Below are 24,125 nucleotides of genomic sequence, written 5' to 3' on the forward strand. Positions count from 1 at the left end.
CAGCTGTTCCTTCATCTTGGCTGAGCTTTCAATGTTGTTACGGGAAAGGATGAAGCTGATTGGTTGGTTCTTGTCACATGACCCGCGGTGCGCTTGCGGCATTCTGAAAAGTTGAAATGTGTTTATCTCGATGCGGCGCGGTCCCGCCTGGAAAAAATGAGCGCGTCGCACCGCGTGCGCGTCGCTTCCATTATGAGCGCGCCTGCCGCGTGTCTACATTTGAAATAATGAACTTGAGCGCGCCAAAGACGCGATATGTGAACGGCCCCTTAGGTAGGCGTGGTTAACTCTTAACTTTTATAAAGAATATCTCTTTGGATTTGAGACTTTAGTCTTTGCAACTTTACAGATCTTCTTTATGCACCAAGAGCTTGTAACACTCCAAAGAGAAAGGAAAAATTGAAATCGCATCATATGACCCCTTTAACTCTGCCTACGACGCCTCGGTTTTGTGGTTTCATTTATTAATGCTGACACACGTATTGGCCACAAGAGGGAGCTGACAATCAGTTATTTTTCATTTGCTCTACGCAATAAATAGGTACTTCTGCAAATGTTAAAGAAGGCTAGACATTTTGGAAAGAAGTCAGTGACCCAACCTGAACCAGCTTTTATTTTTTGAGTGCTTTAACACGACTTGGTTGGTAGAAACTGAAGTGCAGTTTTCCATCCTCTCCACTAAGCGGCAGAAGCGGCTTTCAACTTCGGTGTCACACCTTTGGATGACAAACCTCCACGACACGACACGTGCAGATTGTTTTAAAAACAGATCATATAAATGACAGCTCAGCGACAGACTCTTAATGCTTTTAAACGGCACATATTCCAGCTCAACAGCAAATTAAACCGACACACGGCGCGATAAAAGTGCAGGATTTGAGGTTAGTAAGTATCCTTTCATAAAGTAACGTTACATTTCTTATGTAAAATGTCTATCACTCCTTAAGTCTTTACGTTTAGTAAAAGTCACTGATACATAGTTCTCATGATATGTCACTCATTTAAAGTAATGTTATGATGGATACATGGACTAAAAGCGTCAAAACACATTTTTAATGTGTCTTAAACATAAAATCTTGTCGCTTAATAAACGAAGTGCTTGTTATTTGACAGCTAATTGTGTATGCAGGCAGTCGCATCTTCTACGAAGGTTTATCACAGGCTTTGTTTACATGCTGCTGTCTTGCTGAACTCGCTGTCAGACCAACAAATCAATCGGTAGTTGTTGCTTTACCTTTATAATCTTTGAATTAATCACCCTCTGATATTCATATTATAAGGTAGAATAATAAGTAATGGCTTTTTGTCTCTGTTGTTCGTGCTGTCTTTGTTAATAGACCCAGTTAATGTGTGAAGCTCTGAAGTTTCTGTTGCCTTATGGTTTTGTAGACATCATGCCGTGTTCAATATTTTATGTCTAATAGATAATGTACAGAGCTGGGTGGATTACTTACTAATTGTAATCCGTTACTGATTCCAAATTACATGACAAAAATTGTAGTTAACGTAATCCATTACATTACACGGTTTAGGTAATATAATCAAACTACTTTTAGATTACTTTTGACCTATCGAGTTTTTCCACATTGATTTAAATAGGATCATTTTGTACCATATTGATATAAAAATACAAAGAGTAAACATTATATTACATCAAGGTTTCCCAAACTGGGTTTGTGAAGGAACTTCAGGGGGTTTATGACTTTAACGAAATGCTAATAATTAATTAAATCATAAAAATGTTACATTAAAACAAATCATTTTAAAATGAATCCAAATAAAACACTTACTGAAAAAATGAAATATTTTATTTGTTTACCTGCTTGGCATGTGACCATAACCAATGTCAGAGAACCATGAACATGCAAATGTGATACTTCATTCTTAAAATATTTATTTTAAAATCTCAGGGGTACTTCACACAAAAACATATTAGATGAAAGAAGATCAGATGACAACAAGTTGGTGAATTTGTGCATTTTAATGTATTTGAAAGACAAACAAAAGTAATACATGGTAAAATAACTGAGTGATAATTCAAATAAGAATTAATGTAATCATTAGTAGTTCATCAGTAGTTGATGCAGTGTTGAAACACTTCTTAAACCTGAAATGATTTTTGTAAATCCAATGGTCAAATGCTGTTTAGCCACCTGACTAATGACTGATCTCTGTGTGAATGTCCACAAAACTGGAAGACTTTCTGAATATATATAAGCGGTAGGCTATTTTAGAAAGGAACTTTTAAAAGATGAAAAAGAGGAATTAACGAGAATCAATAAATTATGAATAAATTGTTGCTATTGTGTAAATAATATGTAATTATGTAACCCAAAGTAAAAAGTAACTGTAGTCTGATTATGAGTATTTTAAAATGTAATTTAATGTAATTACAAGTACTTAATTTTTGGAATCTGATTGTATAATCAGTTACTATTATTTAGACTAATTTTTAAATTCTGATGTTGTTCATATACTATATGGCATAATGTTTTTGTGTTTCCCCTACAGAATATGTTTGGACCGTAGAGTGTGGACAGACTTTGACTGTAATGATAGACGTCTGCTCAAGGACAGGTAAGACTTAGAGCTTGTGTTTGTGTTTTGTTGTGTACTAAACGTGTAGGTTACCATCACTTTCTTTTTGGAGGGTCACCCCTCTAGAAAGCAAATGATGGGAACCTAAACGGGTGGGGAAGGGACGGCGGTTAAAATTTTTATACAGCAAATTTTTATTTTTTTCTCTTCAAGAAGCATAACCACTGCAGGACATCGCTCTGGGACTCAGGGGGGGATCCGAATCATCCTCACCCCTTCATTCACATCGCAGAGATCTGGCTGGGATTGAACCAGCAACCTCTGAACCGTGAGGCAGCGCTCTTACCGTTGAGCCACAGATCTCTTGCTCATGGTTGTGCTGGAACGTATATTTCACTATTCACCTGTATGTGCTTTTACAATAAACCAGTTAAAGCATTCAGTTGGGTGATTGTTGTCTGATGTGGGATTTGAACCCATTCCTCCATCACAGCCTTATCAGCCGAAAACATGTGCTTAACCACTAACCCATTGTGGCTTTCACATTGGACACTTTCGTTTGGGACACTTTGTTGGATTTATAATGACAACAATTTAACTTAAGCTTTCATGGGATTTGAACTCAAGATGCCAAGATTAAAGCGCAACACTTTTATCTACTGAGTCTCTGGAGTTGATGGGTGTTTGGATAGGATTTTATTGAACATTTGTTTTACATGTAGAATAACTTGATTAACTGTGGGATTTGAACCTAGAAGTTTCCCACAACTTAAACAGTTAATTATCCACTGAACCACAGAGTCTGTAGTGAGCTGCAGCGGCTTTTCTTTATTCATTTACCTTTAGACTCAAATGATAAACACAAACACTTTACTTAAATATCATCATTTTTATTCAAATGAATAGTTTTTGTTTCTGAATCTGAAACACACTTGCCTTGAAGTTTCTAGTATCCCTAAAGACCCTGATTAGCTGCTTCAGGTGTTTTTAATCAGATTTGAGTTAGTGATGGGTGCTTACAATAAAACAGTCCTCTATAAAACAAAACAAACTCTGCAAATTAATAAAAGAACACATATTATACAGATACGTCATATTTAATGGCATTTGATGGTTTGTTAATTGCATTTAAGATATTGTACTTTCAATAAAATACTTGCAGTGGGTTTGTAAAAGCTTTTTAGGCATGTTTTGGACAGAGTTTTCTTGCATTTACAGCTTTGACCAGCAGGCGTCACCGGTGAGTGGCGTTTTGAGCGCTTCGAAACAGTGAATCATTTTGCAAACCAATATTGTTTCAACTGATTCAAAGCTTTGAAAAGGTTCGTTTCTTCCAGTCTCTTTGCTTCTACTGCTGTTGTCTTATAATCATGCATGTACACATTTTGTCCACACGGGGGTGAACACACTAAATTGATTTCATGCATTTGCCTGTTAAGATTCATCAATAAAAACATGTCAGTGTTTAGCCATTATATTAGTCATTAGTTTATGAGCTATCGTTTTGATACAGGATCTTTGCAATAAATGCATGAGTGATCAATCACTATGCAGTAGATCATTCCAGTTCCCCATAACCAAACAAGCACTAAAATAAATGCTGCTCGAGTCTGCAAACACAGGCACAAAACACCAAAATCATTGTTTAACTGTTAACAAACATGGTACATATCATTTTAAATAAATAAAAACAAATACACATCTCCGTTTAACAGTCTCGGGAGATCTTATATCCCGTATGTTATGTGTGTTTACACTTTGAAGCATGTGCTTGAGTTCAATTCAACGCAACATTACCCCATCAACTGAGAGCTGATCGTGTTTATTTACCGAATCTAATAGATCCACGTTTCTCAGCTGGTCAAAGCTCTGACAAAATCATAAATTCGTTCAAAAGAAATATAGAAAAATGTAACTCTGAGCCCTGCCCTCTGAAGTGCGACTAACGTTATTAGCCTCCTAGAGTTTATTTCTTTCATCAGTAGATGCTGAGACACTTATTGACCACAAGAGGGAGCCGATGGTCAGCTCTTTGTCTGGCTTATACACATTTAATATCGTAAATAGCGACTTTAGCTTGAGTAGGAAAAAGTTAAAATATGAAAAAAAAGAAAGAAACATTTTTGACCCTGTTGTCACTATAATATATGACTCGTAGGTAGAAATTGAAGTGTAGTTTTCCATCCGCTCCACTAGGCGGCGTAAGCGGCTTCACGCTCAGACTCACACCTCGTTCAGGATGCTGCGTGACAACCGTGACTTTGTTTACAACGCGTGCAGACCGTTTAAAATACAGATCCTGGAGATGACAGCTCAGTGACTGTTTTATAAATGTAACTGAACGGCACATATTCCTACCCATTAACAAACAGAATAGACACATGCTGCGATAAATGCAGGAAACGAGTGACCTGCGACTCACCTGTAAGTAAGTCTCCACATGCAGTGCTTTCTTGCATTATCCTTCTCAAGCTCTTGTTATTTGCGTTTAAGTCATTTTTTAAGTTTTGCGAATTGTTTAAATATTGGCGTGCCATTGTTTTTCTGATAAGTTATGGTTAAACAGGGCTACTCTGTCAGTTTATTAGTTGTTGTTGTTGTTGCAGTCTTACTGTAGGTAAGATACTTATGTTTGTTATTGGAGTCAGTAGGTTTGTGAAGCTCTGTTCCTGCTGCTTCATGCTTTTATAGAGTTGCAGTGCTTTTCCTTTTAATAATAAGCATCATATATACAGTAAGTTGTTTACTGCAAAGGGAAGTCTCATCTCAGCTTTACAAATGTAAATGGACATTGTCCTGATACACATCTATTTTGTTTTGCTCAGTTTTTCTGCAGCACGTTAACCAGAGGCTGAAACACAGAAACAGATTGAAGGCCATAACCTCGACTTCAACAGCATGTGAGTCACACAGCATTCATTCAGCAGTGAAAAGAGACACACATAATGAGTACATTAGTGACGCATATATACATACATTTTTGTTGTTATATATACATAATAAATATACACAGTACACGCATATATTATGTAAACAAAAAAACTTATTTTGGATGTGATTAATCGCGATTAATCGTTTGAAAGCACTAATATGTATGTATGTATATATATATATATATATATAAGCTTTAGATTTATTTTGACTAACTTGTAAATTCAGATGTTTTAGATGTACTAAATATATTAATGTCTGTTTGTTTTTGTCTTTTCTCTGAAGACGGGATGTGTTTGGACAGAAGCAGAGCTCTGGGACGTGTGGACAGACTTTGACTGTAATGATAGACGTCTGCTCAAGGACAGGTAAGACTTAGAGCTTGTGTTTGTGTTTTGTTGTGTACTAAACGTGTAGGTTACCATCACTTTCTTTTTGGAGGGTCACCCCTCTAGAAAGCAAATGATGGGAACCTAAACGGGTGGGGAAGGGACAGCAGTTCAAAATTTTTAGACAGCTAATTTTTATTTTTTTGTCAAGAAGCATAACCACTGCTGGACATCGCTCGGGAACTCAGGGGGGGACCCAAATCATCCTCACCCCTTCATTCACACAACACTCACTCATATCACAGAGATCTGGCTGGGTTTGAACCAGCTTACACACCTAAAAAAAAAAAAAATTTGTTTTTCTTTCAAGAAGCATAACCACTGCAGGACATCGCTCTGGGACTCGGGGGAGGACCCGAATCATCCTCACCCCTTCATTCACACAACACTCACTCACATCGCAGAGATCTGGCTGGGATTGAACCAGCAACCTCTGAACCGTGAGGCAGCGCTCTTACCGTTGAGCCACAGATCTCTTGCTCATGGTTGTGCTGGAACGTATATTTCACTATTCACCTGTATGTGATTTTACAATAAACCAGTTAAAGCATTCAGTTGGGTAATTGTTGTCTGATGTGGGGTTTGAACCCATTCCTCCATCACAGCCGAAAACATGTGCTTAACCACTAACCTATTTTACTTTTATGGCGCTTTGTTGGATTTAATGACAACAATTTATAGTACACAATAGTGAGATTTGAATTCAGGTCTCCTAGATGAAAGCGCAGCACTTTATCCATTGCGCCACTACACCTGTTGAGTTCTTGAATTGTTGAGTGCTTTGGATGGTGTTGTATTGAGAGCTTTGTTGTAAAGGATGACAGACTTAAGCAACAGTAGGATTTGAACCAAAACTTTCATGTATGAAAGGCAAACACTTAATTGCTTTAACAATCAAAAGTGGGATTTCTACTCAGGTATATTTTCGGACAAGCATTGATTTATATAATGAAAAATGCTTTACCAGTAGTCGGATTATGCTTTGAGCCAGTCTTCACTTAAAAACTTTGGAATGCATGAGATTTGAAACAAGACATAATTATCAATATCAGCATTTAATAATCAGTATCAATGATTCATCAGTCAGTATCTGTGTTTTTCAATCCTCTCAACCCTCATGGAGGAAACTGTCATGCAGTTTTGAGCAACATGCAAGTAATGTGAGCAAATGGCAGTTTTAAAAAAAAATTATATTCACAAAATTCTGAAAAAATAAAATTAGCTTTAGCATTTTTTTTTAATCATTCCTGCAAAGCAGTAGCACTTTTTAAAAATAATTTATTTTGGGATATTGCAAGACTTATCATTTTATGATTAAAATGTTATGTGTTTGCAACCCAGAAAGTTTACAGAAAATGGAATGCAGGTCTACTTACAAAAAGTTAATCATTATTAATTTTTTAAATACAAATTCAAATCCAACTTTAATTTAATTATCTGTAGATATGAACTGTTATGTTAACTGAATTATGAATCTAGTTTGCACAAAGACAAAGACGTAAACGCTTATTGTCTAAACCCAGCTGCGCCATCTAGTGGTCACAAAGACCTGGTGAAATGTGAACAAAGTTCCCCAACTTTGTACTAAAAAATAAAGCACAACAAATGTATAGTGTATATGTATTTATTCATTACATAAAATCCAAATTACAACGGTTGATAACCAAAATTGTAAGGTTTTCACCATATCAAATAACAGTGTTCAGTAATTTAGAAAAATGAACAAAAAGCATAATTTACAATGACTGCTGCATGTCTTTAATCAAGTGCTCTTATTCAAGATTGCATTTCTAATCATTTAAATACAAAATAAAGATTTTTCTTAATTCGGAATGTACCATAGGTGTGTCATGTACAAATATAAAAGCATTATGCATTACATTGCCATGGCTTATTTCAAAACATCCCAGTCTTGTCATTACATTGGCATATAGGTTAAGCGGTGTACAGCATTCAGGGTGCAAAATGTGTGCATGGATATCCCAGAGTGCTACTGATCGCTAGCATATTTGCATCTATAATATGTTTAGTCCGCTAACATGGCTCCCAAGGCAGACTGGCCCTGCCCACACAAATGGGGCTTGTAGGAAAATGAATTCTCGTGATTGAAGAACTCGAGTGGGGTTATGTGGGGTTCCAAAGCACCCACATAAAGATGAACATTCCGCTGATTGGGACGGCTCCCATGGAAACCGCTTTATAAGGCATTGCTCTGTTTATCACGTCCCACGTCGTGGAAATACAAGTTGGCACAGATACACAGCAGAACGATGGAACAGAGCATGTAGTAGATCAAGTTGCGAAACTTGGGCTCCAGATCTCCTTGCCTATACCAGTATATCTGCGAGAGAAAGCGATGGATGTGATTTCATTTCTTTCGATTAGGAATTGCATTTGAAACTATTTATTTCTCTTTGGCACCATTTAAACAATTAAGCATAATGCTTTTTAGATTACATTGCAAGTACTTACTCACCAGAACCAACACTGACCCGCAGACTAGCATGATACAGACGGCAAAGAATATATTCAGTGGCTTGGGAGGAAGAGATGGGAAGACGAATGAGCTAATGATGGTCACCTGAAAGAGATGGCGAAAGTGAATAGTGACAATATGATTAACAGATATATACTGAGATCTTTATTAGTGGTAAAACTTACCAGAACGAGTAAAGACGCAAGTCCACCGATCACTAGATTGATGATTCTATCCTGAAAGTGATCGACAAAAATATATTAGTGTAGTTGACAGAAAATAGTTGCACTTATAGGTGCTGCAGTAAATATTATTTATTATTTACATAGCACCAATATATGGAATGCCTCAAGGGTGAACAAAGCTGGTTAAAGTTTAAAATAAAAAATAGTCACGTTGTGAGATTTAAAGGAATAGTTCACCCAAAAATGTGAAATGAAATAATAAGAGTCTATAAGAGTGTATAATCCATAAAGATGCTTCCTCCAGTGAAAAAGTCCATCTCATGTTGTCCTCTCACACCAAAATCCACTAACATATTGGTTTAGAAATGTTTTCACTTGTAAACAGCTTGATCTGTGCATATTTCTATCCTGATTAATACAAGACAATTTTTTTTCCACTGAAGAAAGCAATATTATGGATAGAGGCTGAATAAAGGATTTGAAGCAAAAATGCCTTGATGGATTTTTTTATTTTTACAAACAAGCATCTTTTCACTTAACAAGACATTAATTGATGGACTGGAGTCGTTTGGATTACTTGTGAATTACTGTGATGTTTTTATCAGCTGTTTGGACGCTCATTCTGACGGCACCCATTCACTGCAGAGGATCCATTGGTGAGCAATGATGTCATGCTAAATTTCTCCAAATCTGTTACGATGAAGAACTCACCTACATATTGGATGGGTTGAGGGTGAGTAAATTTTTAGCAAATTTTCATTTTTGGTGAACTACTGTATTCCTTTAAAGTCACAATTAACTTTTTTTTTTTTTACATGCAATACTCCTTCTACATATTGTTCTGTATAATCCAACATACAACCTATTTTACTCTTGCAATTACAATGTGATATTTTTCCAAGCAAAACTGATGTTCAATAAGAAAATCATGGTCCTGATATTATAACGTGCATTACCCTGGCAGATGTCTCCCCGAACAGAGGCCTGTTGTCCATGCCGCTGGTGCCATAGGTGCGTGTAGTGAAGTCATCCATGGCCAGAGCAGTGCACACACCCTTTCCTGATATCTTCTACCAGCAGCTCCCCCTGTGGAGCGGAGGACGGCAGTGCATGTCCGCTGCTCTTTAGGTTGGGTTTGCTCCTCACGGCAAGAGATTCAGAGGCAGGACATAGTCACAGTCGGGTTACCTAGAGCGTTAAATCATTAAAACACTTACTTAGTTCACTCATAATTTCATGGCATGTCAAAGTATGTGATATGAACTAACAAATCCCAGAGCCCCAGCACTTAATGATCTGTCACGAACTTTGCTCCTTTTCCCATGAATCCTAAGACTTTTATTACAATGGTGCTTCAGAGTAACACAACAAGCCTGCCTTTCTAATAATCAGCCCAAGGGTCTTGAGTTGATTCAGGCGGACTGGATCATGAAAGCATAAGAACAGCCTTAAAAATGTGTGATCGGTCATGTGAGAGCTTGATCTTGACGTCAGTGCAGAAGGAAAGAAAGCTCTGCTCAGTTTATGTGGTTTGTGGCTTATGCAGAGCCCTGTTAGTGTTTATTTAACCATATAGTCACATACAAACATGACATTTAAACAATATTATGCCAATTTATTTGTGTCACAAGTATATTAGTGATGGTGTCACTAGAAAAGACATCCTTAAAGAGACAGTTCACCTAAAAATGAAACTTCTGTTACCATTTACTCATTACATTACTGTTATTAGTTTTTTGTTCTGAAAGTCAAATAAGTTTGGAACAACATGATGTACGTTAATAATAATAATAAAGTATTTTTGGATTAACTATTCCTTTAACAGGAAAATTAAGTTCTTAAAACTATATATATAATTTTATGTACACAACCTACAGCACATTACCTTGCAATCCAATGCAAATCTTCATTATGATAATGGATAATGTCTCAAAAATTCTGGATGCAGCTCGTGTCAAAAGTTATCCAAGTATGGAAGACAATGGTGATCTCCAGACTATTTTTCAGCTCTGTAACCAAATAAAGCAAATGGACCATTAGTGTCTAATGTCACTTGCATTCATTTCCTAGTATTGATTGTTCTAGTCTAGATTCTTCTCAAAAAGGTGGCCTATTTAAAATTGCTAAGTGGTAACAAAACAATCGTACATCCCTTTCAGATAACCACGTTCATCTAAACACCTTATCAGTCCAGTAAATGACTATAGCTTTGACTGTAATGTATCAGTGCAGGTGCATGAACTGATTTTTGTTTATATATTCACTTACATACTGATTAATAAATATCATCCACTAAACTGGCTTTTTTTAGTCTTATGTGACAGCTAAGCGCAATGCTTTCAGTTGAAAAAAAAAAGTAAATATGACCACAAACAGATTGTTGTTGTAGATTAATATTAAGCCATGAAAAAGCTAACAAGCTAATGTGAAAGAAAACAAACCATCTGACCGGCACAGAGGGAATTAGAGTATAATAAACTACTAAACTTATTGAACTTACCTGTATATAACAAACAGAGGGATATACTGATCACACGGGGGTGTTTTCCGATCGGAGCATTATCCGCATGACTTCAAAAGATCAGTTATGACGACTCGCTAGACATGAAACCGGAAGTGACGTGCTCTTAAAGGGCAACGGTGTCCGTTATATGTTTATTTATTTAGTGAAGGCACAAACCTCAAATTTGGTCAAATTGTCATTTAAATGCACAATCATCGTTGATACTCAATAAAAGGGGACAATATTTTCATGGGTTTTGATTATCAATTATTAACTTATTTCCCTGAATTAATATTCACAAGCTATTGTCTTTTTATTGTCTTATTGTGTTTTATTGTCTTAATGTTTTACTTCTATTTTATTGTCTCAACCCAAAGTACTTGTATTAGTGAAATTTTAGATTTTTCTGTTATGCTAGAGTCGTACTAGAGTCTCTCATTTCCAATTGTGTGCTGCATAGTTAAGAAAACAGAGCAAACCACTAAAAATGTACCAGCCTACGTTTGTAGAATTTATTAAAGAGATGAAAGGTTGGCTATTTATTCACCTTTGAAATATGAAACACCAAATGGTACATTCATGTGAAAAAATGTTTATTTAAATCAGTGGTTTTATTCAAAAATTGTACCAAGACTTACATTTAGAATACAGTAGGATAACTCTGATCATGCATTTTCTAAAGACAGTATTACAAAACGTAAAAATAGAAAATGGCATAAGTGCTGGCTGGGTCGAGGAGCTGTCAGTACGCGTACACCTTCACTTTATGGACCTCTCGATCTTCGCACTCCCGCTTTCTGTTGTAGTAGTAAAATGTGTTATCTCGACGCTGAAGCTTCTTCACAAACCCAGTGTCCGCCCAACGGTCAATCTGAAAAGACAGCACAGCCATATTCAATAGGAAAACATTGAAATTTATATTATAAACTGTAAGCTATAATTAGGTAAGAAATGAACTGACAAAGCATAAAAAATATCCCATAAAGCTTAGCAGATGAGCTTCATATATATGTAGCGTCTGGACCACTCAAACACACAATATATATTTTGTTAGCTAGATTTAACAAATACTCTGTAACACCCCAGGAAGCCGAACAGGCCCCTGGTTCCATAGCAACGCTGACACCAGATACATTTACGATCTAAATAAACGTTCTTAGAATTGACAAGACAGTTGACCCTGAGAGGTCAAGTAAATATCTACAGCGGATCTAAATATTCATAATTAATTATAACTAGTTATGATTAATTATTCATATTTCCTCATGAGCTGATTCGTTACATATATATATGCTGTACTACCAGTAAAACTGATAAAAATTTGGGACCAAAAATTATTCAGACACTTTGACCTGATCATGTTTTGCTTAAGTGTTTTTCTTTAATTGCTAATGCGACCTTTTTACACCACAGACTGAACAAAATTAAGCATTGTTTGGTCATTGGTTGACCTAAATTGGTATAATCTAAGTGTGTGCTTCAATTTAACAGCTGAATAATTTTTGGTTGATTGTAATACTTTACATACCTTTCTATCAAAGTTATCTGACATTATCAAGATGAATTTGTTCTGACACAGTTTAACTCTTGAGTTCTTGTCATATTTTATTACCTATAGCGTGTAATGTGTGAGATATATAATGTGAGAAATGTTGAAGGTGTCTGAATAAATTTTGGTTTGACTGTATCAATTTGATAAATTGTTAACCAACTAGCATTATACATACTCTTTTGGTTTCTGTACCCAATATTTAAAAAATGTACAAATGCAATCTTCTTTATGCACCAAGAGCTTGTAACACTCCAAAGAGAAAGGAAAAAATGAAATTGCATCATATGACCCCTTTAACATTTGCATAATCAAAGAAAATATAAAATATATTGCATGCCATTTCTGAATTTGTATGTATATTCTAAACATTGTTTAAGCATTATATAATGTAATAATTTATAATACTGTAGTAATAAAACAAAAATGATAAAAAATGGAAACCTCGACTTGTTTGATCTGTCGGTACTCCAGCTCATCTCTGTATCCAGCTTGCTGAAATCTGTACAGGTTCTCAATCTCTCCTGTCCACTGCTTTGCTCGGCTCATGGACTTCGGCTTGGCGTTGTTATCCAGTAAAACTGAACAGGACATTATTTCTGTGTATGATAAACACATCACAGTATTTTCCTTTGGTATAAATAGTTTCACTACAAATTACATTTTTGCACACAATCAAGTCAAATCAACTTATCGCATGTACAAGAACACAGCATGCACAAATGTTGCGCTCAAAAACATTACCAAGTAACGCTGGCCTAATGCTGGATATTCTGGATTTACAAACTTTGACAGCTAAGAATCTAGTCTAATTCACTCAGAACACGTCTTACACTCTGATAATAAACGACAATGTGTTTATATTTATTATTAATAAGGTTTTTAATACAAACTTACATCGACGTGTGTGATAGACTGCAGAACAATCTTGCGCATCATTTGTTTCCTAGCAACATAGCTAGTTAAAAAAAAAACGCTTGAGAGAGAAGTGGCCAATCGAAAACACACCCGGAGTTCCCTTGTTTGGTCGGCCAATTAAAATTATACCCGGGAACTTGCCTAGAAGAAACAAACCGAACAGTTCCAGGATATGCATAATTATTTGCGATACTTTGTTCGCATTTTTTCCTCATTGTATTGTTTTAGAGTATACCGACTATTGTGGCTTTTTGCAATGTTTTGAGTATTGTTTTCGAGTCCAGTAGATGTCGCTGTACTATTCACACACTATCAAATTACAGATGTTTATTTCCGAATCACGTGGTGTCATGCCAAAGCGATGACAGGAGGAGGAAAGACAGATGCAGGGGTGCTGCGTCTCGCCCAGAAAGAGTTTGGGCAGTGATGTCCTGAGCTCTCAGCTGCTTTGTTTGAGTGTTTTAGCGGCTCAAACTCGTTGCAGTCAGCATGAGCTCGTTTGCTGGCCGCATGAAGGAGTATCCCAGCATGTCTCTGGACCGATTTGACCGGGAGAATTTGCACGCCAGAGCTTATTTTCTCTCTCACTGCCATAAAGGTGCGTATATAAAGGACATTGCATCTATGAACTTTGTTTTGCTTGTTTTGTTTTGTTTGATATATCTGTTGTTGTTTAATCTAATAGATCATATGAAAGGGTTGAAAGGACCTTTTCTGAAGAGAAAACTGAAGTTCAGGTGAGTGATAGTTGTACATATTCCAACCCATGTGACATATGAAACATCCTTTTCTTATTAAACATTTATTTGTTTATAAACGTTTAACTGTAAAAGTTTACGTAAACCGTTGGCTTTGTCTCCAGTTTCGAGTTTCATGTAATATATGTGTAAACTACTTTATTTTTATATGCATTACTTTAGTCTCAGAATTAAATTTGTTTATAGACTGTTTTTTCAACAAGCTTTTTTTGTGAGTTATAAATGGCTTACTATTCGATGCAACAGTATTAGTTTCTTAAAATGTGTTTATGTACTAAATGTGAGTTTGTATATTCTACTTTTATTCTATTCTATTTTGCATTTAGATTTATTGTGTTGTCATAGTTTAAAGTTTATCTTTAAAAACATTAAGAATTTAATAACAGTTCAATGTAATCTTTAACAGATCTCAAATTTAATAACCCTTTTTTCATATATCATTAAAACATTTTTACGCTCTAATTTGTTGCATAAATGTTAGTTTTTAAAAATGTTAATTTATGTATTTATGGCTTTGTCTCCATTAGTTTAACAGTCAAGCTGTACTGTTCATTTGTCACAAAGGAGCTCCTTCTTAATAACCCCAAATATGCATTCTGGGAAGATTATATTGTAAGTACCAATCTCCGTTATGAAATTTCTCTATAAATAATTTTGTTAACTATAAGACAGCCTAATATGAGAATCTTTGCATACTAGGTCCCACTGGAACTGGACAGTCCAACTCACATATCTCTGATAGATGAAATCACTGGAGAGGTGGGTATTTAGCTCCTAGTTTATTCTTCAGTGTTTTTGAGTTGATCTGAAGTTGTATCTGTTTTTCTGTTCAGTCAGAGGATGTTGTTGTTACTCTGCTTCCGGCGGGACACTGTCCAGGATCAGTCATGTAAGCAACCTCAGCAAAATAAGAGCATGAACATGCATTAAGAACATAAATCGAGTCAGTTTTGAATTAATATTGACTTTAAACAGGTTTCTGTTTGAGGGTGCTCAGGGTACAGTGCTCTACACAGGGGACTTCAGACTGGCTGTCGGAGATGCAGCTAGAATGGAGTACTTGCACTCTGGAGACAGGTATTCAGATATCACATATTAAAATAAGTATAGCACATTTTTATATAACGATAGCATTCAAATGTTTGTGCTGCAGGGTAAAAGACATTCAGAGTGTGTATATCGACACCACATTCTTTGATCCCAAGTATCATCAGATCCCCAGCAGGGTAAGCATTTACTCGCCTGCATCATATCATACAGAGCTTGTTCATTAGGTCCATTCATAACTGTCTTTTCTGTTTTAGGAGGCTTGTTTGGCAGGGATAAGGCAGCTGGTCCAGGACTGGATCTGTCAGAGTCCGTACCATGTTATTTGGTTAAACTGTAAGGCAGCGTACGGTTATGAGTACCTCTTTACCAATCTGGGACAAGAGTTCAGCTCACAGGTCAGAGATTGTTTTTTGTTTTAGTTTTCTTTCTTCATTATTTTAAAACATTAACACTATTTCTCTATTATAGATACACGTGAACAGCTTGGATATGTTCAAAAAAATGCCTGAAATTCTGTGTCACGTGACCACCGACCGTGCAACACAGATTCACGCTTGTAGGCACCCCAAGGTACGCTCAACCTTTGCATAATGACACCATCATATATTTCCTAGACAATGATCACTATGGTGGTTTTCACAGGACGAGGAGTTCTTCAGGTCAAACAGGTTACCGTGTGGCTCCACGGCTCCGGATGGCATTCCTCTAAACATAATCAGCATCAAACCCTCAACCATATGGTTTGGAGAACGGACCAGAAAGACCTCTGTCATTGTCAAGTGAGTCACAAAGCATTGATATTAAAATCCCAGCTGCAGATAATTCGTTTCATGTTATGGGCAATATTAAAATTGTATTAATATTTATTTATCAGAATAAGACACTAACATTTCCCATTTTATTGAGATTACAGTGTTAAAATTTTTTTTTAAAGTACAGTATTAAAAATGGATATTAATTTTCAAATTTTTTTCAAAAACACTAATAATTGCATAGCACTGTTAAATGTTATATTTAAAAGATCAACTTGAAATGTTAGATGATGGTACAGGAAATCTGAATGTAAAAATAGAATAAACTTTGCATGCAATTACTTATAATAATAAAAAAAAAAATATATATATATATATATATATATATGTGTGTGTGTGTGTGTGTGAGAAAAAATGTCTTTTATTTTTTATTAAATTTTATTATATATTTTAGTTATTTATTCACAGTGTCTTTCTTTTCAGGATGGGAAGTAGTTCCTACAGAGCATGCTTTTCTTTTCATTCCTCTTATTTGGAGGTGAGACAAATCCCACTGGGAAGGATATTCTTCATGTGACACACCATACTCAATGTTTGCGTCTTATAATCCTGTGTCTATTTCCTGTGACTAGGTTAAGGACTTTCTCTCCTACATCTGTCCTGTTAACATCTATCCTAATGTCATTCCGTTGGGAAAGACACTGGAAGACGTCATGGAGCTGTAAGGACAAAACTTATTTTTTGGTACCGTGTTGTCATAAGACTTTAGATAATTACTATAAAAAATTTTTTTTTTTTTTTTTTTTTTCCAAATTCAGGTTGAAGCCATTGTGTAGAAAACAATCTGGAAGGGAGGAGATTGTCTACAAACCACTTGGGGCCCTCAAAAGAACCAGAAAGAGGTGCACATCAGAAGGTACGAGTAGCTTTCATTATTAATACAACTTTTACTATTGCTTTTAAACTTATACTCTATATCTTTCCGTTAAGGCTCAGACGGTGATAACGACCTGTTTGAGGAGGTTTCCACAGCTCCAAGGCGGCGAAAAATGACAGTGACCGACCTGACCAAGGTTGCCATTAGTGAACAGCCTCGTAGCCCCAAAAAAGATTCTCATGATACGGACCCAATGTTTTCCTTCATAGAGCCCTGTCTTGCCACACACTCTACCAATTACATGGACTGCACTGAATCAAATGATGACGACGATGACGATAATGATAAAGATGATACCGAGCAACCTCCTATACCTCACCCATCTGATGTTGCTCCACCTCCTCCACCTTGCACAGAAATGCCATCCTCAAAACTGACTCCGTCAGACCCATCCCAATCCAAAACAACTCCGCCTTGTTGGCAAAAGTTCTTCAAGGCGGAACCAGTGTTGACGGATGAGGGCGAACTGGATAACAGTCAGAACAGCCACAACACTCAAACACTCTCCACCGAAAACACAGAGTCCCAGTCGCCTGAGCTGTTTCAGGATGAAGATGAGGATGACAGCAGCTCTGTTCACTTGACTTCCTCACAGTCCACTCATATATCGGACGCAGGGACGGAGAGCCTCAGTCAAATGGACACTGTTCTTGTCCAAGTGGATGAAAGTAAGGCCGTTACTAGTGAGCAGAGTAACCGAGGGACCAATGGCGAGGTGGTGTCAGATGTGATTGACAGCCGTAACGTCGAACCCAAAGAGGAAGAAGCCATGGAGCCGAAATCAGACTCACAGGTATCATCAGATTTTGAGCTACCACCAACACCAGGGTCCAAAGTCCCACAACCAGAAGACCTGAAGGAACTGTACAGGAAGTTGGCAGCAGGGGAGGAAGTGGTCATAAGACAGATTTTTTGATTTCATGTTTGAATATTAATTTCTGGTTTGTTGTAAGACAGCTTACCTCATGGAGTTTTTTATCTTTATAAATATAAATTAAAAGTTCTCAAGCAAATACAAAATGTTTATAAATGTTGTTAAAGTAAACCTATTAAAAGTAGTGCTGTCAAGCGATTAATCGCATCCAAAAATAAAAGTTTTAGTTTGCATAATACGTGTGTGTACTGTGTATATTTATTATGTATATATAAATACACATACATACAGTATATATTTTGAAAATATTTACATGTCTATATTTATATTCATATAATTTATATTATAAATAAATATATTTCATATATAAACAACATTTTTCTGAAATATACACATGCATGTGTATTTATATATACATAAATATACACAGTACACATACATAATGTAAACAAAAACTTTTATTTTGGATGCGATTAATCGTTTTGACTGCATTAATTAAAAGCTGTTTATTTAATTGAACTAAAGCTGAAATGTAATTAGATGAAAAAGTGAAACTTCATAAACTTGATTTATTTCAGCTGCTAAGGCAACATTTCACATTTTCATTCAAGTTGAAGAACTAAAAAATCTAAACACCAAAACAAATAAAAATAAAGCTAAATGTAAATATTAAAAGAAGACAAAAACTAATAAAAATGACAAAAGCACATAACAGAATTACTAGAACATAAAATAAAAGGTCAAATCTAAAAAAAGCTAATTCAAAATATTAGTATTATAATACTAAATAACATTGAATGTTTTATTTACTGTATATTGTATTGCTACATACACACTGTGTCGGAATACACCTGTATACGTTTGTAAAACAAAATGTTAAAAAAATTACAAGTTTGACAAAATATGTGAATGGTTTTTAAAATTTGGAATCTGTAATAAAAAAAATTTGACCTGACGTGACTGCAGCAGGTATCTGTACTGAACATAAACTCAGGGTTTATTGTGTTCTGTGATCTTTATTGCGTACTAGTTACAGATGACAAATATGGAGAACAGCTTTAAAAAAAAAAGTGATTATTTTGCACCTGCTAGATGTGACTGCACCAGATTAGTATCGCTTCAGTCACCTGCACCTGCTTCTCTTCAGTCTATACAACATATGAAAGTCTCTCTTCAGTCTGATTAGGTTGTTCATGCTTTAAATGGTATCAGTGAATGCCACAGACAACAGGCTTGAAAAATAGTTTAAGATGACTTCTGTTTTTTGTTTTTTTATGCAAAAGGGAGTATACAATTAAACCCGGATATTATTTTAAATGAATAATTCACACAAAAAGGAAAACTGATTTTTTTTTTTACACACCCTCATGATATTCTAAACCCATATAAAAAATGTCCCAAGCGCCAAACAAGACAAAGAACTACTTGTTTTCTCCTTCTGTCACTATGAATGGTTGTTGTATGGCAAAAGCTGTATAATAATTCTTCCAAAGAAAAATAACAGGTTTGGAACAAGTGAATAACTTTGCTTTCAGGGTGAGCTACTCCTTTAACTTAACAAGAACTTGAACTTGTTTGCTTCAATTAAGGTCTAGAGGAATCAAGAGCAGTGGGAAAACCTCAAACAGCATGAGATGCAGGTGTTTAGGTTACTGTATGGAATTACGTTGACGGCGTGATTCAAGGTTAAGATGCTGCAGCAGCCGTTTCTATGGTAATGGCCTCAGCTCTGCCGCTGCCCTGCTCTGTGCATGTAACATGCAGTGAACCATCCCTGTAAAGCAAACACACATCAGAAACTGTTCAAATAAGGACATGAGCTTTATGACAGAGTTGAGTATGATTATGAGTAATATTACCGAATTTACTGTATTATAGCACTGTGTCATTACACAAGCAACAAAATAACAGCAAAAAACTATTTTCTACAACAAAATAATAGCCAATGTTTGATGTTTAATATACACTGTTCAAAAGTTTGCAGTCTGTAAGATTTTTGTAATGTTTTTGAAAAGTCTCTTCAGGCAGCATTTATTTGATTAAAAATACAATTAAAACAGCAATATTGTGAAATATTATTAGAATTCAAAATAACTGTTTTCTGTGTTAATATATTTTAAAATGTAATTTATTCCTGTGATGCAAAACTGAATTTTCAGCATCATTACTCCAGTCTTCAGTGTCACATGATCCTTCAGAAATCATTCTAATATTCTGATTTGCTGCTCAAGAATCGTTTCTAATTATCATCAATATTTTGTGGAAACTGTAATATATTTTTTTTATTAATAAATAGAAAATTCAAAACAGCATTTAAAAAAAAAAAATCTTTTGCAACATTATAAATGTTTTACTGTCATATTGATCAATTTAATTAATCTTTTCTGAATAAAAGTATTAATTTATTTCATTACCTCTTCATTGTCAGCACTGTGACAATGTTATGCAGCACCTCTTTAGGTTCCAAGTCTCTAAGTACAATCTAGAAAATTAAGAGTCACATTTCAAGTTAATAACCTTAAGGAGAAATCAGCCGAAATGCACAATACAGGCCGAATGTCTCATTTAATTTTAGGTTTGCACTGAAATGTCTGATAAAAGAGTGCTAACCTGTGCGATTGGTCGCTGTGCTTGGTACAGCTCCAGACTCACTGATGACAGACTGCCAGGACCATGTAGCGTGTGCTGGCGGCGAGCAGGGAGAGGTGTGCCAGATGGAAACAAAACCGTGAAAACCTCCGATCCGGAGTCATCCACTTCCTGAAAGACCAAGACGCAATCTACTGATCAATCGCGTGCTAAAATGCCATAAAACGAAGCTCTATTGATGGTTTGAAGCTCCCCACCTTAACCGTGATGTCGCTGGCGCAACAGTCCACAGTGATGGAATCTTCTCCAAGTGCAAGGCTGTCTTTTCCGACCAGGATGCCCGCCTGCATGGCAGCACCGACCGGAATCACCTCATCCGGGGGGATGGAGTTCAGCAGCTCTACGTCTGGGAACAAATCCCTGATCATCTGCTGCAACTTCGGGATACGAGCTGATCCTCCACATAAAACCACCTAAGACAAGAAAGGCCTAGTTTAAGGTTTTGGGATGCCATTCTTGCTATAACTAGATGTAAAACACTGAAATAATCTACTATTTACTATGTACACTTAAAAATGAAGGTGCTTAAAAGCGATGCCATAGCAGAACCCTTTTTGGTTCCACAAAGAACCATCTCTTTCTTACCTTTTTATAATCTCAAGAACCTTCTTTCACCACAGAGAACCTTTCGTGAAACAGAAAGGTTCTTCAGATGTTAAAGGTTCTTTATGGAACCATTTAGACAGAAAAGGTTCTTCTATGGCATCATGAAGCACCTTTATTTTTAAGAGTGTATTAAATGCCTTTAAAAGTATCAGTAATAATCACAAAGTGATTTTTTTATGCATGAAATTTGAGATACACATCTACAGCTCCATCTAATGATCACACATTTGTATTAAAAAGATGTTTTACCTTGTTGATGTCAGAGGTGGACAGGTTTACTTGCTCAAGAAGACTTTTAATTGGCTGAATGCTCTTATTAAAGAGGCTGGAGCATATTAGCTCGAAACGGGCTCTAGGACAGAAGCATATGAGACAGAGATGAGCAAAAGGAACAATTTTCTGTATAATACTCATTTTGAACTTGATCTCACCGAGAGACATTGCACTCAAAATCCATGCCATCGTAGAGCGAGTCCACAAAGCAGTTTGCACTGCCCAGGGTGGAGAGAGTGTGTTTGGCCACATCAGCGCTATTCATGAGCTTTAGCATCGCCCTGGCGTTACCCATCACATCCTGCTTAAAAGTCCTGGAGACACACATGACAAACACACAATAGGATTTAAAACAGTAATGACACCCATGTAGTGGTGGGCAGTATGAACAAAATCTGGAGTCGGTAAGATTATTATTGGTTTTTTGAAAGAAATTAATACTTTTATTCTGCAAGGATGCATTTAATTGATTAAAAGTGACAGTAAAGACATTTATAATGTTGCAAAAGATTTCTGTTAAATTTCCGTTCATCAAAGAGTCCTGAAGACAATGTATCAGCTTCACAAAAATTGATAAAAATAAGAAATGTTTCTTGAGCAGTAAATTATTAGAATGATTTGTGAAGGATCATGTGACACTGAAGACTCGAGTAATGATGCTGAAAATGTAGTTTTACCATCACAGGAATAAATTAAATTTTAAGACATATCTAACTGTAATAATATTTCACAATATTACTGTTTTTAACTGTATTTTTGATCAAACATAAATGCAGCCTTGGTGAGCATAAGAGACGTCTTTCAAAAACATTTAAAAAACTGGCCTCAAATTTTTGAACGGCAGTGCATGTTATAATATCATATATAACATAATATATTTAACATTTACTGTCATTAAGGTTCAATATAAATTACACAACTACATTATAATATTACACAAGTATATTACATATAGTAAAATGCCTATTTTCTGATAATAAAGTATAATAAATTGCAAACTTTTAACTTCTTTTTTAATTTACCTTGATAATTAAACGGAGCTTCACCAAATCAGTTTTTATTAATACTGAATAGATGTAAGTGAAAAGATAATATTCATAAATGAATGAAAAGTTTTGCGTCAGTACAAAAAAAGCTGCTTTGCATTATATAACACTTGAGTTAAAAACAAAAGTCTCCAAATTCTAAAAGTTGTGAAGTTGCTTGGCAACTGCAAACAACCTACAGTTCACGGTGTCACTTCCATTATAATAACAAAGTCAAAGCACACACTTAAAAGTTAAATGTGAGGTACAGGATATCTACTGACTTTTTGAACTCTGCAGCGAGGTGCTGTGCGAGCTCATGTGTGAAGCTCTCTCCTCCGGTCCTGTGATCCGTCTGTGTGGCGAGGACCCGGTACATTCCGCTGTTCACCTCCAGGACGGTGACGCTGAGCGACGTGCCTCCGAGTTTGTACACCAGCACATGACTGTGGTGGAAAAGAGGAATGGGAATGAGGCTTTTAAGCTAAAAGAAACCATTCATCTGAGATAATGCAAAAACTCTTACCTTTTTCCCAACGGTGAGTCCTGCCCGATTCCATAAGCTAGAAGGGCAGCGGAGGGTTCGTGGATCAGCCTCAGCACATTGAACCCGGCACTTTCTGCAGCTTGCCTACAACACAGCACTGACTCTTATAAAACATCTCCCCAGACACAGCTTCTGGAGTTAGATAACGGTGTTACATCATTTGAATTAATTTGCATTCATCTCAAAATCTAAGATGTTTTACAGACACATCAAGCACATACAGTACCTGAGTGCATTCTTCTGCATCTCTCCGAACTCAAAAGGCACTGTTATGACAGCGTCTTTCACATCCGAACCCAAGGCCGACTGAGCCGTCTCTGCAGGAAACATAAAATAATTATGACTGGTTCACGTTAAACATACTATGAAAAGAAATGAAGGATTAAGATAATACCTTTCATTTTATGGAAGATCAATTTAGCTACATCTTCAGGTGACACATACTTGGTCGTTTCTCCTGTGTCGATTTCATATCTGGGCAGGTCACTCTTGTTGACAACCTAGGAATCAATGAGAAAACATACACCTTTTAAATGAGTAGGTGGTTTAGATTTTATAGTTACTGTTGTGATTTTTTTTCTGTCAGTATTTAAGAAGAACAGCATGTACTTACAATGCATTTGCTTTCTTCTCTGTGTGCCTGAGCATCTGGGTCATCATAGCTGTCAAATACATAATAAATCCAATGAATTTTATATTGTGGTTATTTATATAAATGTATTATTATTAAGCTATTGCTAATTTGACTGTAAATAAATTCTTAATAACAGTATGCATTGATTTATCTACAGAATAGTGTAAATTATTGAATGTTTATGTAAATAAAAATATGAAAATATTCTCAGTATAGTCTTTCTAAGCATACAACATGAAAAACCTACTGTCTGCCCAGGATCTGCTTCACTTTGACAACTGTATTGGTGGCATTTCGTATTCTGCCCTGCTTAGCAGCGATTCCCACAATCTAGAAAAACAAATTAATTAATTCATTAATTTAATAATTCATTCATTCATCAGACCATCATATGCCCTGACATTCTTTTGCTTCATTTATTAACATTTAAATTAAACAAATCATAAAAAATGATCATGACATCTTACAACACTTTAATATTTAATAAATATATACATACATACATATACATACAAATGTATATATATATAT

At 35.8% G+C, this 24,125-nt stretch overlaps 4 protein-coding genes and 2 long non-coding RNA genes across 11 annotated transcripts in view; 2 read left to right on the forward strand and 4 right to left on the reverse strand.

Moving 5' to 3' along the window:
• The window catches only part of LOC107726039 (uncharacterized), a 14,021-nt gene extending 8,119 nt beyond the window's left edge, over positions 1–5,902 (reverse strand). The window contains exons 1-2 of the long non-coding RNA XR_001638211.1: positions 5,892–5,902; positions 2,193–2,203 (exon numbers count right to left, since the gene is read on the reverse strand). This is a non-coding gene — a long non-coding RNA (uncharacterized LOC107726039). The remainder of the gene's footprint in view (positions 1–2,192; positions 2,204–5,891) is intronic.
• On the forward strand, positions 746–9,149 carry LOC107726038 (uncharacterized). 4 transcript variants are annotated; one of them, XR_001638209.1, is made up of 5 exons: positions 746–881; positions 2,512–2,577; positions 5,364–5,438; positions 5,755–5,837; positions 6,169–6,377. It is a non-coding gene; the product is annotated as an uncharacterized LOC107726038 (long non-coding RNA). The 4 variants fall into 4 exon arrangements; XR_001638210.1 differs by lacking the exons at positions 746–881; positions 2,512–2,577; positions 6,169–6,377 and adding exons at positions 4,767–4,970; positions 9,125–9,149; XR_001638207.1 differs by lacking the exons at positions 746–881; positions 2,512–2,577 and adding an exon at positions 4,767–4,970.
• LOC107726037 (transmembrane protein 243-like) lies at positions 7,484–11,146 on the reverse strand. 2 transcript variants are annotated; one of them, XM_016535508.1, is made up of 6 exons: positions 11,020–11,146; positions 10,405–10,528; positions 9,476–9,707; positions 8,520–8,570; positions 8,335–8,439; positions 7,484–8,199 (listed from the first exon to the last, which is right to left on the reverse strand). In XM_016535508.1, exons 3-6 carry the CDS (start codon positions 9,551–9,553, stop codon positions 8,056–8,058), a joined length of 378 nt encoding a protein of 125 aa, XP_016390994.1. In that variant the 5' UTR covers positions 9,554–9,707; positions 10,405–10,528; positions 11,020–11,146; the 3' UTR covers positions 7,484–8,055. The 2 variants fall into 2 exon arrangements, with proteins under 2 accessions (XP_016390994.1, XP_016390995.1); XM_016535509.1 differs by lacking the exon at positions 10,405–10,528.
• A 476-nt stretch (positions 11,147–11,622) lies between these two features.
• On the reverse strand, positions 11,623–13,681 carry LOC107725971 (meiosis expressed gene 1 protein homolog). 2 transcript variants are annotated; one of them, XM_016535410.1, is made up of 3 exons: positions 13,469–13,681; positions 13,016–13,152; positions 11,623–11,893 (listed from the first exon to the last, which is right to left on the reverse strand). In XM_016535410.1, exons 2-3 carry the CDS (start codon positions 13,118–13,120, stop codon positions 11,765–11,767), a joined length of 234 nt encoding a protein of 77 aa, XP_016390896.1. In that variant the 5' UTR covers positions 13,121–13,152; positions 13,469–13,681; the 3' UTR covers positions 11,623–11,764. The 2 variants fall into 2 exon arrangements, with proteins under 2 accessions (XP_016390896.1, XP_016390895.1); XM_016535409.1 differs by having other exon boundaries at positions 13,016–13,170.
• Positions 13,682–13,847: 166 nt separating this feature from the next.
• dclre1c (DNA cross-link repair 1C, PSO2 homolog (S. cerevisiae)) lies at positions 13,848–17,991 on the forward strand. Its single transcript, XM_016535390.1, has 14 exons — positions 13,848–14,087; positions 14,175–14,226; positions 14,775–14,859; positions 14,947–15,006; positions 15,081–15,136; positions 15,223–15,324; positions 15,401–15,473; positions 15,552–15,692; positions 15,766–15,867; positions 15,940–16,076; positions 16,533–16,587; positions 16,682–16,770; positions 16,868–16,965; positions 17,040–17,991. The coding sequence occupies exons 1-14, from the start codon at positions 13,979–13,981 to the stop codon at positions 17,900–17,902; spliced, it is 2,022 nt and encodes a 673-aa protein (XP_016390876.1). The 5' UTR covers positions 13,848–13,978; the 3' UTR covers positions 17,903–17,991.
• A 1,226-nt stretch (positions 17,992–19,217) lies between these two features.
• The window catches only part of hspa14 (heat shock protein 14), a 5,798-nt gene continuing 890 nt past the window's right edge, over positions 19,218–24,125 (reverse strand). The window contains exons 3-14 of the mRNA XM_016535448.1: positions 23,842–23,924; positions 23,574–23,622; positions 23,355–23,460; positions 23,187–23,277; positions 22,940–23,044; positions 22,698–22,859; positions 21,547–21,702; positions 21,365–21,467; positions 20,707–20,922; positions 20,471–20,620; positions 20,275–20,342; positions 19,218–19,634 (exon numbers count right to left, since the gene is read on the reverse strand). Coding sequence (XP_016390934.1) covers positions 19,547–19,634; positions 20,275–20,342; positions 20,471–20,620; positions 20,707–20,922; positions 21,365–21,467; positions 21,547–21,702; positions 22,698–22,859; positions 22,940–23,044; positions 23,187–23,277; positions 23,355–23,460; positions 23,574–23,622; positions 23,842–23,924 — 1,377 coding nt within the window. The 3' untranslated portion in view covers positions 19,218–19,546. The remainder of the gene's footprint in view (positions 19,635–20,274; positions 20,343–20,470; positions 20,621–20,706; positions 20,923–21,364; positions 21,468–21,546; positions 21,703–22,697; positions 22,860–22,939; positions 23,045–23,186; positions 23,278–23,354; positions 23,461–23,573; positions 23,623–23,841; positions 23,925–24,125) is intronic.

The sequence above is a fragment of the Sinocyclocheilus rhinocerous genome, unplaced genomic scaffold (genome assembly GCF_001515625.1).
Source record: "Sinocyclocheilus rhinocerous isolate Xijiao unplaced genomic scaffold, SAMN03320098_v1.1 scaffold395, whole genome shotgun sequence".
NCBI classification, from domain to species: domain Eukaryota; kingdom Metazoa; phylum Chordata; class Actinopteri; order Cypriniformes; family Cyprinidae; genus Sinocyclocheilus; species Sinocyclocheilus rhinocerous.